General features: G+C 55.4%; 7 protein-coding genes across 7 annotated transcripts in view; 4 read left to right on the forward strand and 3 right to left on the reverse strand.

Moving 5' to 3' along the window:
• Positions 1-772, reverse strand: part of VDAG_10138 (aminotransferase) — a gene marked incomplete at both ends in the record, with an annotated part of 1,659 nt that extends 887 nt beyond the window's left edge. The window contains 2 exons of the mRNA XM_009659964.1: positions 81-215; positions 296-772. Of these exons, the coding sequence (XP_009658259.1) occupies positions 81-215; positions 296-772 (612 nt within the window). The remainder of the gene's footprint in view (positions 1-80; positions 216-295) is intronic.
• A 1,172-nt stretch (positions 773-1,944) lies between these two features.
• VDAG_10139 (protein kinase domain-containing protein) lies at positions 1,945-2,894 on the forward strand (the record flags this gene model as incomplete). The annotated part of the gene is made up of 2 exons (XM_009659965.1): positions 1,945-2,032; positions 2,341-2,894. 2 exons carry the CDS (start codon positions 1,945-1,947, stop codon positions 2,892-2,894), a joined length of 642 nt encoding a protein of 213 aa, XP_009658260.1.
• A 1,102-nt stretch (positions 2,895-3,996) lies between these two features.
• Positions 3,997-6,552, reverse strand: VDAG_10140 (HET domain-containing protein; the record flags this gene model as incomplete). Its single annotated transcript, XM_009659966.1, has 1 exon — positions 3,997-6,552. One exon carries the CDS (start codon positions 6,550-6,552, stop codon positions 3,997-3,999), a length of 2,556 nt encoding a protein of 851 aa, XP_009658261.1.
• Positions 6,553-7,427: 875 nt separating this feature from the next.
• Positions 7,428-7,914, forward strand: VDAG_10141 (uncharacterized protein; the record flags this gene model as incomplete). The annotated part of the gene is made up of 3 exons (XM_009659967.1): positions 7,428-7,590; positions 7,646-7,732; positions 7,784-7,914. The coding sequence occupies 3 exons, from the start codon at positions 7,428-7,430 to the stop codon at positions 7,912-7,914; spliced, it is 381 nt and encodes a 126-aa protein (XP_009658262.1).
• A 768-nt stretch (positions 7,915-8,682) lies between these two features.
• Positions 8,683-9,534, forward strand: VDAG_10142 (uncharacterized protein; the record flags this gene model as incomplete). The annotated part of the gene is made up of 1 exon (XM_009659968.1): positions 8,683-9,534. One exon carries the CDS (start codon positions 8,683-8,685, stop codon positions 9,532-9,534), a length of 852 nt encoding a protein of 283 aa, XP_009658263.1.
• Positions 9,535-9,604: 70 nt separating this feature from the next.
• VDAG_10143 (histone acetyltransferase E) lies at positions 9,605-11,161 on the reverse strand (the record flags this gene model as incomplete). The annotated part of the gene is made up of 1 exon (XM_009659969.1): positions 9,605-11,161. The coding sequence occupies one exon, from the start codon at positions 11,159-11,161 to the stop codon at positions 9,605-9,607; it is 1,557 nt and encodes a 518-aa protein (XP_009658264.1).
• A 139-nt stretch (positions 11,162-11,300) lies between these two features.
• Positions 11,301-11,835, forward strand: VDAG_10144 (uncharacterized protein; the record flags this gene model as incomplete). Its single annotated transcript, XM_009659970.1, has 2 exons — positions 11,301-11,375; positions 11,575-11,835. Coding segments are annotated over 2 exons (336 nt in total), but the record flags the coding sequence as incomplete, so codon positions are not given.
• Positions 11,836-11,884: the final 49 nt, after the last annotated feature.

An 11,884-nucleotide genomic window follows, 5' to 3' on the forward strand; every position in this document is an offset into this window, starting at 1 on the left:
TTTCTTGTTATATCTCCCACCGGGTCCCCGTCGGACACTTGGACCCAGTACTAGAACCTTCCTTCATCGATGAGGAGCGCGTCGTGCGCGCGCGCCAGCCGGACGAGGGCCTCGCGCCGCCGCAGCGGCAGCGTCTTGCCGGAGGGGTTGGCGCACGTGGGCACGAGGTAGATGACGTGTCTGTAGAGTTTGCGGTGCGCGCCCTTCTTCAGGTCCTCGGGCTGGATGGGGGCGTGTTAGAAGCTCCGTGGCGGCTGACTGACCACAAAGAAGAGGGGGATGAGGCGTGGCTGACCTTGGCGCCTCGGCCGTCGCGCTCCCAGGCTTCGTCGAGCTCCTGGAGCTTCTGCGCCAGCACCTCGACATTGGCGCCGTCGTCGTCCTCGGGTACCGCCCTCAGACGGCCGCCGAAGCCTGCGTCTTCGAAGATGGGACAGGCGAGGAAGTAGCAGGGCGCCACCATCCAGATGGCCCTCGTGAAGCCGGGGTCCGTGAAGCTGGCGAGCATGTTGGCGAGGCTCTGGCTGGCGCCGCCGGTGATGCAGATGCCGTCGGCTTCGGGCGCTGCGCCGTAGAACCGGGCCAGCCACGCGGCGAGATGCTCGCGGAGCGGCTGGAAGCCGGGGTCGGGCGCGTACTGGAGGCCGGGGACGGAGATGGTCGGGTCGGAGAGGGCCCGGGCTGCTGCTGCTGTGAGCGCGGCTGCCGGCAAGAGGGACGGCGAGGGCCAGCCCCGGAGCAGGTTGATCAGATGCGGGGTTCGGGTGACCATGATGGGCGCCGTTTGAGACGTGGACCGCCCAGGTTTGGGTTGCGGGGTTGTGAGGGCCTTGGTTGGGAGTCGGACGAGTGGTCTGATAGAGCGAGATGGCAGGCACTTGCTCATACCTCTCTTTCAAGGAATCACTTCGAGCCAGTTGCGTCCACGGTTATGGGATTTGTTTGCTTGTTTGCTTGTGGCAAGGTAGCTGAGGTTCGGGCTCTACGCCGGGCCGGACGAAGGTTGCGGGGGTTCGTGTCGAATTGCGGAGGAGACCCACACCGTTAGTGATACTATTTGTGGAGAAAAAGGTATTAATTGACTAGATCCGATGAAAACTAATGTTGAGCATTCTGATTGGAATCAGTCCTTACATAGTCGGTGGTGGGAAGGAAATCCTGCGACTGGGAAGACTTCGTGTTGGAACCCCCCGCTCTTGGATGACGGCGGAGAGAGACATGACCAAGGGGGATCTGCACGATGGCGTGCTTGTACTGGCAAGATGATGGGAAACATGATCTAGCACATGATGCCCGCTGTTCACACCTTGGATTCGATCTTCCAAGCCTAAACAGTATTGCAAACATCAACAAACTTTAGAATGGCGAGTGCATATGATCGGGAGCAGTTAGCTGTTCTTCGATCATGTTGATTTCCCTCATCACTTCCGTCAGGCGCCGCCGAGTCTTGAGATTCTGGCAGCTCTTCACACGCATGGTATTTCGAGGCTTCCATACAAAAACCTTCCTCAACATTACAATCCCAGTCATAGAATCAGCCCATACTCGCAGGCCCTTATCCAAAAGTTTTGTTGAACAAGCGTGGCCGAGGAGGATTTTATACGGAAATCGCCATTTTGTGTAATCATGTTCTTCAAGCGAGGGGTTCGCCGCTGCCACCGTTGCAGCGCGGACTCGTTGAAGGACTGAAGGATTTCCCTAGGGCGGTTTCCTGGGGTAATGAGATCTTTCATGGATAATCTCTAGAAATATGCCCTAATCATTGCGCAAGGGGGCACACTGCCAACAGCATCACTTTCCCGGATGCAACGGAAATACTGATCATGGGGACGATAGGAACCTCAGTGGTAGAATGGAGACACTGAGGGTGTGTGAGACTGAGGAAGACAGTCTGCGACGAAGTAGGTCTCTTTGAAATCAAATCGTGATCGCGTGACCACCACGATGGGCCGTATCGCCATCGCCAACAGGGCGGCCGATGTGAGGAAGACTCTCGAAGACTCTCGCAAGAAAAGGGGTGCGATCTGCGTTGGTGTGAAGTTACAGTGGGCGCTTCAGTTCATCAGCGGACCACCCTACAGCTGCGCCAACCCCTATACCATCACGGCTGTGTTCTGACTGATCAGGACATTGTCGGCACAGCGTCCTCTAACATCAGAACTTATGCACCTACCTTGCCCAGAACGACCAACAATTCAATCCTGGGGTTCATCTAGTACCAGAAACCAGTGCTCTCTCATGCGCTGCATATGACTACTTGGCTATCACGTCATGCCCTTTCGTGGCGCGCGACAACCCGAAGGGTTTGCTCTTTGAGCCCTTGCATTTCATCGCGGCTAGGATCCAGCTGCCTCCAGTCACATTCCTCGACCAAGTCAGCATCACCCGTTGAGTACGGATACGTCCAAGGAGTAGAGCATCTCAGCGACTACCGGCCGGGCGGCTATCATCCAATCTACATCAATGATCGACTTGACAAACGATATCGAATCGTTCACAAGCTCGGCCACGGCACCTTCTCCACTGCCTGGCTTGCCATCGACGAGAAGGCATCAAGATATGTCGCCATCAAAGTCGGCACCGCGGACGCGAAGCATGCCGAATTTGATATTCTATCCCAGCTCACACAGAGCGTCACAAGCTGTAGCGACACGGAAGACGAGCTGTCGCAGATTCCCATCGTTCTTGATCGCTTCGATCTCAGCGGGCCCAATGGTACCCATTCGTGCCTCGTAGCCCTTCCGGCACGGTGTAGCTTGCGGGACGCAAGGGAGGCATCAGGCAGTTCCTTATTTCAGCTTGATGTTGCCAGATCTCTTGCTGCACAACTGGTCCTGGCCGTATCACTCGTCCACTCGCAGGGCTATGCCCATGAATGGATCAAAGTAGCGTAGACGCCAGCAATGCAGATGCGACTCGAAAGAGAAGAGTCCATCTTTTGAGTGACGGTGACAGAAATGCCATGAGGACATGACATCGGCTAGTTGAGTATCTGCCTGGCCTGCGCCTCCAGTGATTCATCCCCTGAGGCTGTGATAGACCATTGCTGCAATTCAGTTTAGCGTGAGTCTTTCTTCGACCGTCTTCTAGACCTTCTATCACGACTCAGGGTCTTGTCGAACTTTCATCCCTACCTTCGGTGTGATCAGCTGAAATGGAGAGCATGATCCCCTATCAGGAGACCCTGCGGAGCCACGGCGTTGGGGGCTAGTCAGGGGCTAGGGGTTCCGAGAGCGTATGTATGAGGACTGCGGAGGGCCCTCCAAGCTACGAATGGCTAAGATTCAGATGTTTTACACCGCTATACCTATTATCTATTGCCTGCGGACCACATATAGAAGCCTTCATCACTCTACTTAAAACCAAGCACTGACAACGAACGAAACTTTCCGCTGTAAAGTTAATTTGGGATTTTAATTTACTATGCACAGCCTTGCTCTGATAGCCACGCTCAGCTTCAGTACATGAGCTGTAGCAACTTTGGAATCCAGCATCCCGTCAGTTACCTGTGACAACGGCCCACATAGTCCCCAGGTCCGGGACTAATATAGCTATAATATGTCCACTCTCTCATAAACCCCTTGTCCCAGTCAAACACCAGAGTGCCCAGAAAAATAGAGGTAACCAAGGCAAGAGCCAGCATCACATTCGGGAGCAAAATCAGTGACAGCTTCACCCACCAACTGCCAATCAACTGTCCGCGCGTCAATCCCTCCTCAAACATGGCCTTGCGCCTGTTGAGCATGTCGACCTCCTCCAAGTAGCTAATAAAACGCATGACATGAACGAGAACGAAAGATCCACTCATCCCAATCACATCAGCTAGTCGCATGAGAACGGTGCGTTGCAGACCGCACGAGTATTTGGCTTTGAGGACCATGATCAACCCAACAAGGACTGTCAAGTTTGTTGAACCAAACTTCAGTTGGCGCATGATTGGTCGCTTTTCTGGGTACCTGGAAATGTTGACGTCTTTGCCACCATTCGTGCAAGCCTTTAGAACCCTTTCATCAAGGGCTTATGAAACATGTCAAAAAACGAACATCTGTGGTGCAAGAGGAGTACTGACTCACATTGCTCTATGAAGGTGTCGCAAACGGGTGGCAATTCCCGTAAAGCGATCAAGGGGGGTTGGACGACCATCGTAGGGGCAGTCTGTTCTTCTTTGCAGACTCGAGCAACCCCTCGAAGAGGACAATCGAACCTTGCTCGAACAGTGCCATGCTTCTTACCCAATTCGCTTGACGAGAGAAGCAATAACCTGGCTCCGCGAACCAGCGCCTCATCAGTGATCTGACCGAGTTTGCCTTGGACTTTTGGAACGTGTATGTCGAGCATCAAACAGGCTTGCTGGCCTTCATTCCTCAAGAACTCATCCTGTTTCGGCAGTAGGCAGTTCAGAGTGACTTCAAATTTGATTTCTTCCCGGGTCATACGAATGCGAAAGGTTGATAGAAGCATAGCACCTGGCTCTGTCAACAAGATTCCAGACTTCAAGACCCTCGACGTGGGCCAAGCCCCCGAATGCACAAGAAGGCCATCGGGCTTGGGCGACACTCGCGCGTCTCCGAATGCCTGTTCTGGTCCAGGACTCGAGGGAATCCATCGATCGGCGGAGTTTTGGCCCGCGCGAGGTCTGGGATAGTCGTTGTACATGATTTCAGCGGGAAATGTATCCATGCAGTTAAGAATGACCTTGATTCTGTCAACCGACTCAGCAAAGTCTCTCAGTCGGGAAGCCCTGACATCCGTCAGATTGGCAATGATGTCTGGAAGATCCTCTGCTTTGGTGGTATGCCGTCGACCGAGGAGGTTCCATATATCTAGAAGGCGTAGGTACTTGACCTCAGGGCTCGGTGGAGCGGCATTGTGCCGGAACCGTTCTAAGGGTCGCCTCTGAGCCGAGATTGAGCCTGTGGCCAGCCTTAAGGCACGATAGATCAGGTCTTTTGTAATATTTTCTGCTGGCTCGGTGCCGTAGAACAGCCCACCATTTGCAACAGTGGCGTGGTTGATTGGCGGTCCGTCAATCCACCGATTGCCGGCAGCAATGGTGGTCCACCCGAGACGCTCACCGAACCAGTAGACCCCTATCACAGGGCCATACCAGAACGGTTTGTCATGGGCGAACATCTTCATGTCTTGCTCGAACCGATCCTCAACAGTAATCGGAACAACCGTGTCTTTGAATTGAAAAAGGCAGTTCCGTGCAAGAACCCCTTCTTGCAGGGTCCAGCAACGCGTGTTCCATTTTGAAGTTGCCGTCCACGCCGTCAACTCCGCAGTAGAGCGCTCCGAGATGCTCATATTTTCCAAATCACGATCCACAACGAGGACCTGAGCGGCTGCAGTATAGATAAGTGCCATTTTGCTGATGGCCTTCTGTCTTATGTTGGCATATTGTGGAGACACAGGAATGCATAGAGTATCCATCCAGAAGAGTGGGCTCCGTTTGAGCGTTTGAATGGACTTCTCGCCAGGTTGGTCATGCGACGATAGGGATTTGGCAATCCTGGTGAGCCGGCATGTTGGCAGTGCGTTTTTTTCGGGGTTGCCCATCCCGTCAATCCACACATGTGACATGGCTGTGTATTGCGCATCCGAAAACGTTGAGCAAGCCTCGAGTTCCAAGAAAGCTTCTTCATCCGCCGCCATCTTGATTCTCACCAGCGGAATCTTATCACTCTCGATAATGCGCACGAGTTCCTTCTCAGGCAGGCTGATCAAAGCGCACTGACAACCGTCAACAACGTGACGCGCGCTCTTGGTGGACGCGCTGGTGTTGTATGCTTTGCAGAGGAGATAGGTACAGGACCCATGGTTTATATCAGGGCTCCCATCACGGTCCAGAAAGCTGAGATAGTAGACCATGAGATGCTCGGTGCGGCAAAAGACGGTGATGATCTGTGAGTGACACCAGCCGTTGCCTTTGAGTCGGTTAAATAGCAGTCGTTGCACAGGTGTCAGTTCATCAAGCTTGACAGACGCGTCCTCAAGCACTGTGACATGAGGCGCTCGAGTCGATGCCAGTGTAGTTGTTGTCAAGCTATAAAAATCTCCGGCCAACAAGCCAGTGTCGATGAAGCCGCTGAGGAAGTCCGTCAGGATTCTGATTGACAGAAAGACGGCAATGCTCGGCTCATCGTCCGTGACCACCCGTTCCAGCCTCTTGCTGGCGGCGACAGCCGTGTGAAGTCTGTGCTGGATTGTCTTGATACGCCCTTGGCTGTCTGCTGATCGGAGTTCAAGAGTGACCTGGGTCATGATCGCCTGCAAGGCTGTGGCATCGATCGATTGCCCGTCGCTGCTGATAAATCGAGATCTTTCCACAGAACAGCCGAGTAGACCGTCAATAAGCCCGAAGAACAGCCATTCTTGAGCGAGGCTGGCAAGCTTTCGGGCGGGGAGTGTGATGTCTAGAGTCTGCTTGTGTCCGCAGCCGGCGCGGCATGGGTACGAGCTGAACTCGTCGTCATCGAGACTAAACCCAGGCAAATAAGGTACAATGACACGCGAGAGTCTCGAGCTTTTCGGTGTCGCAAGGTAGTCCATCCTGTCTGTGGAGCTCGATGCCGATAGATGAATGCTGGTTCACGATGAACTTCGGCGGGGTTGTTGCTTTGCCGCAGGAAGTTCCCTGTCAGCCGCATACTGCCTTGACTGCCCAGTTTTGAGCCCTTGCACCAACTTTCGGAAGCATGCGTAACGTAAGCGCAGGCGCCTTTACTCTCGACACTTGGGAACATGACATTTGAACTTGATTCCGACCTCAAGCGAAGCATTTACGACCCATCAATCAAACTCAAGTAATTCCGAGAGGACGTATGTCATAAAATGCAGAGTGTCACAAGAATGATAAATACCTAGATCGGCCTTATGATGCACCATTTGGTTCTAGGTTCAAACGGTTTTCCATGAGCATGCCATTAGTGGGACTTCAGCCCCTTCCTATCCTGAGAGCGTGTCGGATGCCCACCAGGATACTTTTACCCCATCTGCTGGTGTTCAATCCATATTTTACCCGTGATGGAAGCCGAGTCTCGAAATAATGCACAAGCACCGACACCTGTTGAACATTTGTTTGTTATCTGCCCACGAGTGTCTTCGCACTGTTCATCATCGCGTCAACTCCTTTAAGGAACGAACATGAACCGTCCCTTTGCCGCCATTTCTAGACGTGCTCGCAGCACTGTCCTCCAAACCTGACCGCAAGTAGTGATCCGACGACAGTTTTCAGCCAAGGCGATATACTCGTCGTTCCCTGCCACTCTTCACTACTACGCCCCTAAGCCCGTCTCGTCCCTGTTCGATTCCAAGGAGAAAGATAAGAGGCCCCATGATGTCTCTGCAGAGGGGGTGACTGTGGAGCCCAGAGGTCTTATATATCCGGCCTTCAACAGATCTGGTGGGTAGTCTGGCCGGCGTCCATGGAACACAGGGCTGAACCCTTGACAGTTTCGAATGGCGCCGTCATGTTCCCCAACACGTTTATGATGCAAGAGCTTATTCGCATGCACTTTGACTACATGCTTGACCGAGAAGATGAAGGCCACGAGGTTGACACGCCATTTGTGTACACCATTGCTCGAGGTAGGAGCGGATTCCATGAATGCAATAGCCGTATAACCTAGCGCAAACGAAATAGGAACCCCAATCCCTAGCCATCTCATCCTCATGAACGAGTACATGTCCAGATTCACACTTCAGCCATCGCGTGGCATGCCGCTACAAGGTCTGAGCACCTCTATCCACCTTGCCAAGTTACGGCGCTAACACTGGATAGAATTGAACCAGTCACTGGATAAGTTCTATGCCCAGTACGCCCAGAAGGAAACGGCAGATAGCTGGCTGGATGCACACGATTTCAAAGACGCTGTGGCAGATGACGCTGATCCCGTATGGATGGCTAAATAGATGACCCAAGGGTGCGCAGCTATTGCATCGCGTTGGCGACATTGGATTCGGACGCACTCCGCCGCTGCGCTGCACCGTCTTAGCTTGGCGTGACCGGAGAAGGCGTCTGCTTTGTAACAGTACTGTACTAATACTAAAGGCGAATAACCGTTTGATGGATATCAGCTGAGTGAGGGCAAATTATATCTGGATTCAGTCTTGCGGTCCTAGGGGTAAAGATTTATTTCGTTGACCATACCTAGCTGTGGTGAAACTGTGTCTCAGAGCAAGTTATAAATATAAGTAAGTGGCATCTATCTGACGTTCGGCGCCCGGGATCATGCTATCGGAACTGGCGTTCCTCCTCATGCTTCACGCGTCGGCGCCTTTTTGACATGCAACTCGTTTGGGCAGAGTGCCGATCGGACGTCAAAGACAACATGTCTGGCATATCTTGATTCAGGCATGGAAATGGCATCGCCATGCATCAGCTTGAACTCAACGACGAGTTGACTAAGTTCCGTCGAACCCCGCATCGCACCAGCATGCGACAATGGTAACGAGCTGTTCTTCAGTTCGTCGTCGACTTTTACTCTTGTGCTCGGAAGATCGGTCAAGTCATCTCGTCGAGAGGATTAACGTTCAATGCATGACACCATCGCAGCGGGGCCTCACCTCATCTCATGCTCCATCACGTCCCAACGCCTTATAAAGTGATTTCTCTTCGCGAGAGATCCATCTACCTGTTGCTGCATTGAAACACCATCCCTCCCAGAGAGCCAGCCCACCATGTCCGCTCCGTTCCTCGACCACCTCGTCATCCTCCTCCCCCACGCCGCCCTCATCTCCCCGCCCGAATGGCTCCGCTCCGCCTTCCACCTCTATCCCGGCGGCCAGCACGCGGACAACCGCACCGCCAACACCCTCGTCCTCCTCCCGGACGGGACCTACCTCGAGCTCATCGCCTTCCTGCCCCACGTCCCCCCCGACGACCGCGCCAGCCACCCCTGGGGCCGCGAGCCCGACGGCCACCTCGTCGACTACGCCCTCAGCCTAGCCGCGGGCCCCGCCAGCAGCGCCACGCCCGAGGCGCTCTTCGCGCCGATCCGCCAACGCATCGCGGCCGACGCGTCCGCGCCGCTGCGCTACCCCGCGCCCAAGACGGGCGGCCGCACGCAGAAGGACGGCACGGAGATCAGGTGGGCGACCTCGTTCCCTGAGGCGGCGGCGCCGTCGGTGCCCTTTACGCGCGGCGAGCTGCCGTTCTGGTGCCTGGATCGCACGGACCGGCGGCTGCGTGTGCCGTATCACGAGCCCGGGAACGTGCGGCACCCGTCCGGCGCCAAGGGCGTCAGGGCCTTGGACGTGAGCGTTTCGTCGCGGGAGGCGCTGGAGGTCTACGCTCTTATTCAGGGGGTGGAGGGGCGCCCGGACGAGGATGGATGGACGGTCTGGGACCTGGCGGCGCCGGAAGGTCCTCCGAGTGCGCTTCGCGTCAGGGTTCGGGATGGGACAGCGGCCGGTGGGAAGGAGAAAATCAAGTTGACGATTTTGACCGAGCGGGGGACCGAGGCGAAGAGGATTGGAGGCGAGATTGCCGAAGGCGTCGAGCTCTGGATTGACCTGGAGCCGGAGACGTAGACCGAACTTCAATAGGAAAAGGGGTATCATTAACTATGGGACAAACTCCTGACCAGCCGCGTCATGCCATCTACCATGCCCACGTCCTACTCGATGCGGAGAAGACGGGAGGCTTCCACTGTATCCGCGCTGGATCGATGAGGCGCCTCTTCTTCAGTTTCTGCTTCTCCCTCTGCTGCACCAGCTTTTCCGGAATCACAATCTTGTGTTCGCCGCGGTGGTAAATCTGCATCCTCAGTGCGCCGAGTGTGTGCTCGACATCTTGCGTCGTCATTGACAGTTGCGTAGAGATGGTCTCGATGGTCGCCTTGTCTTCGCGCTCATTGAGTCCGAGCAGCAGATCAATGATGTTCTCACCCCAGTACTGTCTGTAACTGAGAAGACCCAAATCGGACAGGGGCTTCTCGGGAGAACCGAGGCGGCCTTCAATCTTGGAGAGCTCATACGAGAACTGAATGAGAAGACGGCCGTAGCCTCTTCGCTGGTATTGCGGTAGTGTGAGAATACAAGCCACGTTGTAACCGTCTGCACTTTCCTTTTCTTTGGAGAAGTAACCAACAAAGTGGAAGCCCTTGTCGTCTCTGATCGTCATGACGTAGAAGAGGAATGGGTCGACGTCGTAGTAGAGCGTTTTGTGGTCAAGGAACATTTTCGACAGCAAACAGAGGTTGCGACACCATGTCCTTTGCCTTCGCCCGTCAATCTCGAAGAAGGAAATCGTATCGTCACGGTAAATCTCATTGCCGGGCGGGTGCTGCAGGGTGCACTTGATGCGGTGCCGCGTGAACGACTTGAGGTCCCCGTAGTATCCCAGACAGAACTCGCAGATGTACATGACATCCTCTGCGCCAAAGATTTCGGGGTACGGCGAAAAGTACCAAGGAAACAGATCGTGTTTGCCGAACTGCACTTTGGAGATGTTTCGGATTCGAGAAATCTCGGCCGGGTTCTGCGTCATGCTGCCGTGTGTCCTGAGCTTCTCAATCTCGGCGTCGCGGCTGAAGCCGTTGGCCTCGCCGTTGGCCTCGCCGTTGGCCTCGCCGTTGGCCTCGCCGTTCTTCTGGTCCGCCGCGGCAGCACCGTCCTCGCCGTCCACCTCCATCTCGTCACCACCTGCAGCGGGTGTCGAGGTGGTATCCGCAGCAGCGGGCGTCGGCGCCTGACTCTCCTCGGCCGGCGTGGCCTTGCGGCCCTGCTGCGAATCAACGAAATCGGTCCATGGATGCTGCGGCGTATTGACCTCGGACGCCGACGCCACAGACTGCTCCCTCTTGCCGGGCCTCTTCTGCGCCTTCTTGTTGCCCTGGGTCTTCTTCGACGTCGCGACGGCGCCCTTCTTCTTCGTGTCCTTGGCCGGCTTCTCCTTCTCGACGCCGGGCCACTCGACGTCCTGGTCGAAATCAATACGCGCTAGCGGCACCCACTCGTCGAGACGCTTGTTGAAGTTGTCAAAGTTGCAGTAGAACTGCCGCCCGCTCTTGGTCTGTTTGATGCTGAGAATCTCGGCGCGGCGGGGCACGCCGTTCTTCTCGACCCAAGCGATGCAGCCGACCTTGATGGTCTCGGGCGTCGCGCGGCCCTTTTGGCGAGGGCCATCGTTGCCGACAGTCGGCTCGGGCTGCGTCATGATGGAACCGGTCGTGGTTGCGGTTCCCTTGATGGATTCGAAGTCGTGCGGTATGTGTCTTGTTTGGTGGTCATGATGGGGGAAAGATGGAGTTGCGCCGCATCTTCTCGAAGTTTAGATGGGGCGGTCGCGGCAGAAAATGGCCGCCCGCCACTACAAGGGCGAGGGCGAGGGCGGTCAGGCTAGCGGCGAGAATCCCTGCACGGAGACCCCGGTACATGCATTCCCGCTTTTCAAGACGCTCTGGCAAGAACTTCCATCTTCATTTTCATCATCTTCATTTTCATCATCCAACACAGATCGTTTCTCCTGGGCTCTCATGCAAAATTTACTGCTTCCACTGGGAAATAAAACAAACAAAAGTCCCTAGCAAGAACTCAAACAGCATGCCCGTCTGAGTTCTCATCCACCAGCAAAGAAACGCCTTCCCCAAGACCATGGCACGCGAGCTCTCCTCAAATTGGAAGCAGCTGCAGGCTCACATCCAGGCCGAGTCGTCCTCCCAAGCAGACGGCAAAACGCCAAGCACGCTCAAGCGGAAAGCCTCGGGCAAAGGCCTCGCCTCGGCGGCCAAGAAGCAGAAGAAGCCCGTCGTCTCCAGGACGGCAGCCGCCAGCGCCAGCACCACCGTCACACCGCGCCCGCCGCCCTCGGCCGCGGCCCGGGCCCGCCGCGTGCCCGCCGACCTCGCCCGCGCGCATGGGCGCCGCGCAGGCCGACCAA

The sequence above is a fragment of the Verticillium dahliae genome, genomic scaffold, assembly GCF_000150675.1.
Source record: "Verticillium dahliae VdLs.17 supercont1.32 genomic scaffold, whole genome shotgun sequence".
Taxonomy (NCBI): domain Eukaryota; kingdom Fungi; phylum Ascomycota; class Sordariomycetes; order Glomerellales; family Plectosphaerellaceae; genus Verticillium; species Verticillium dahliae.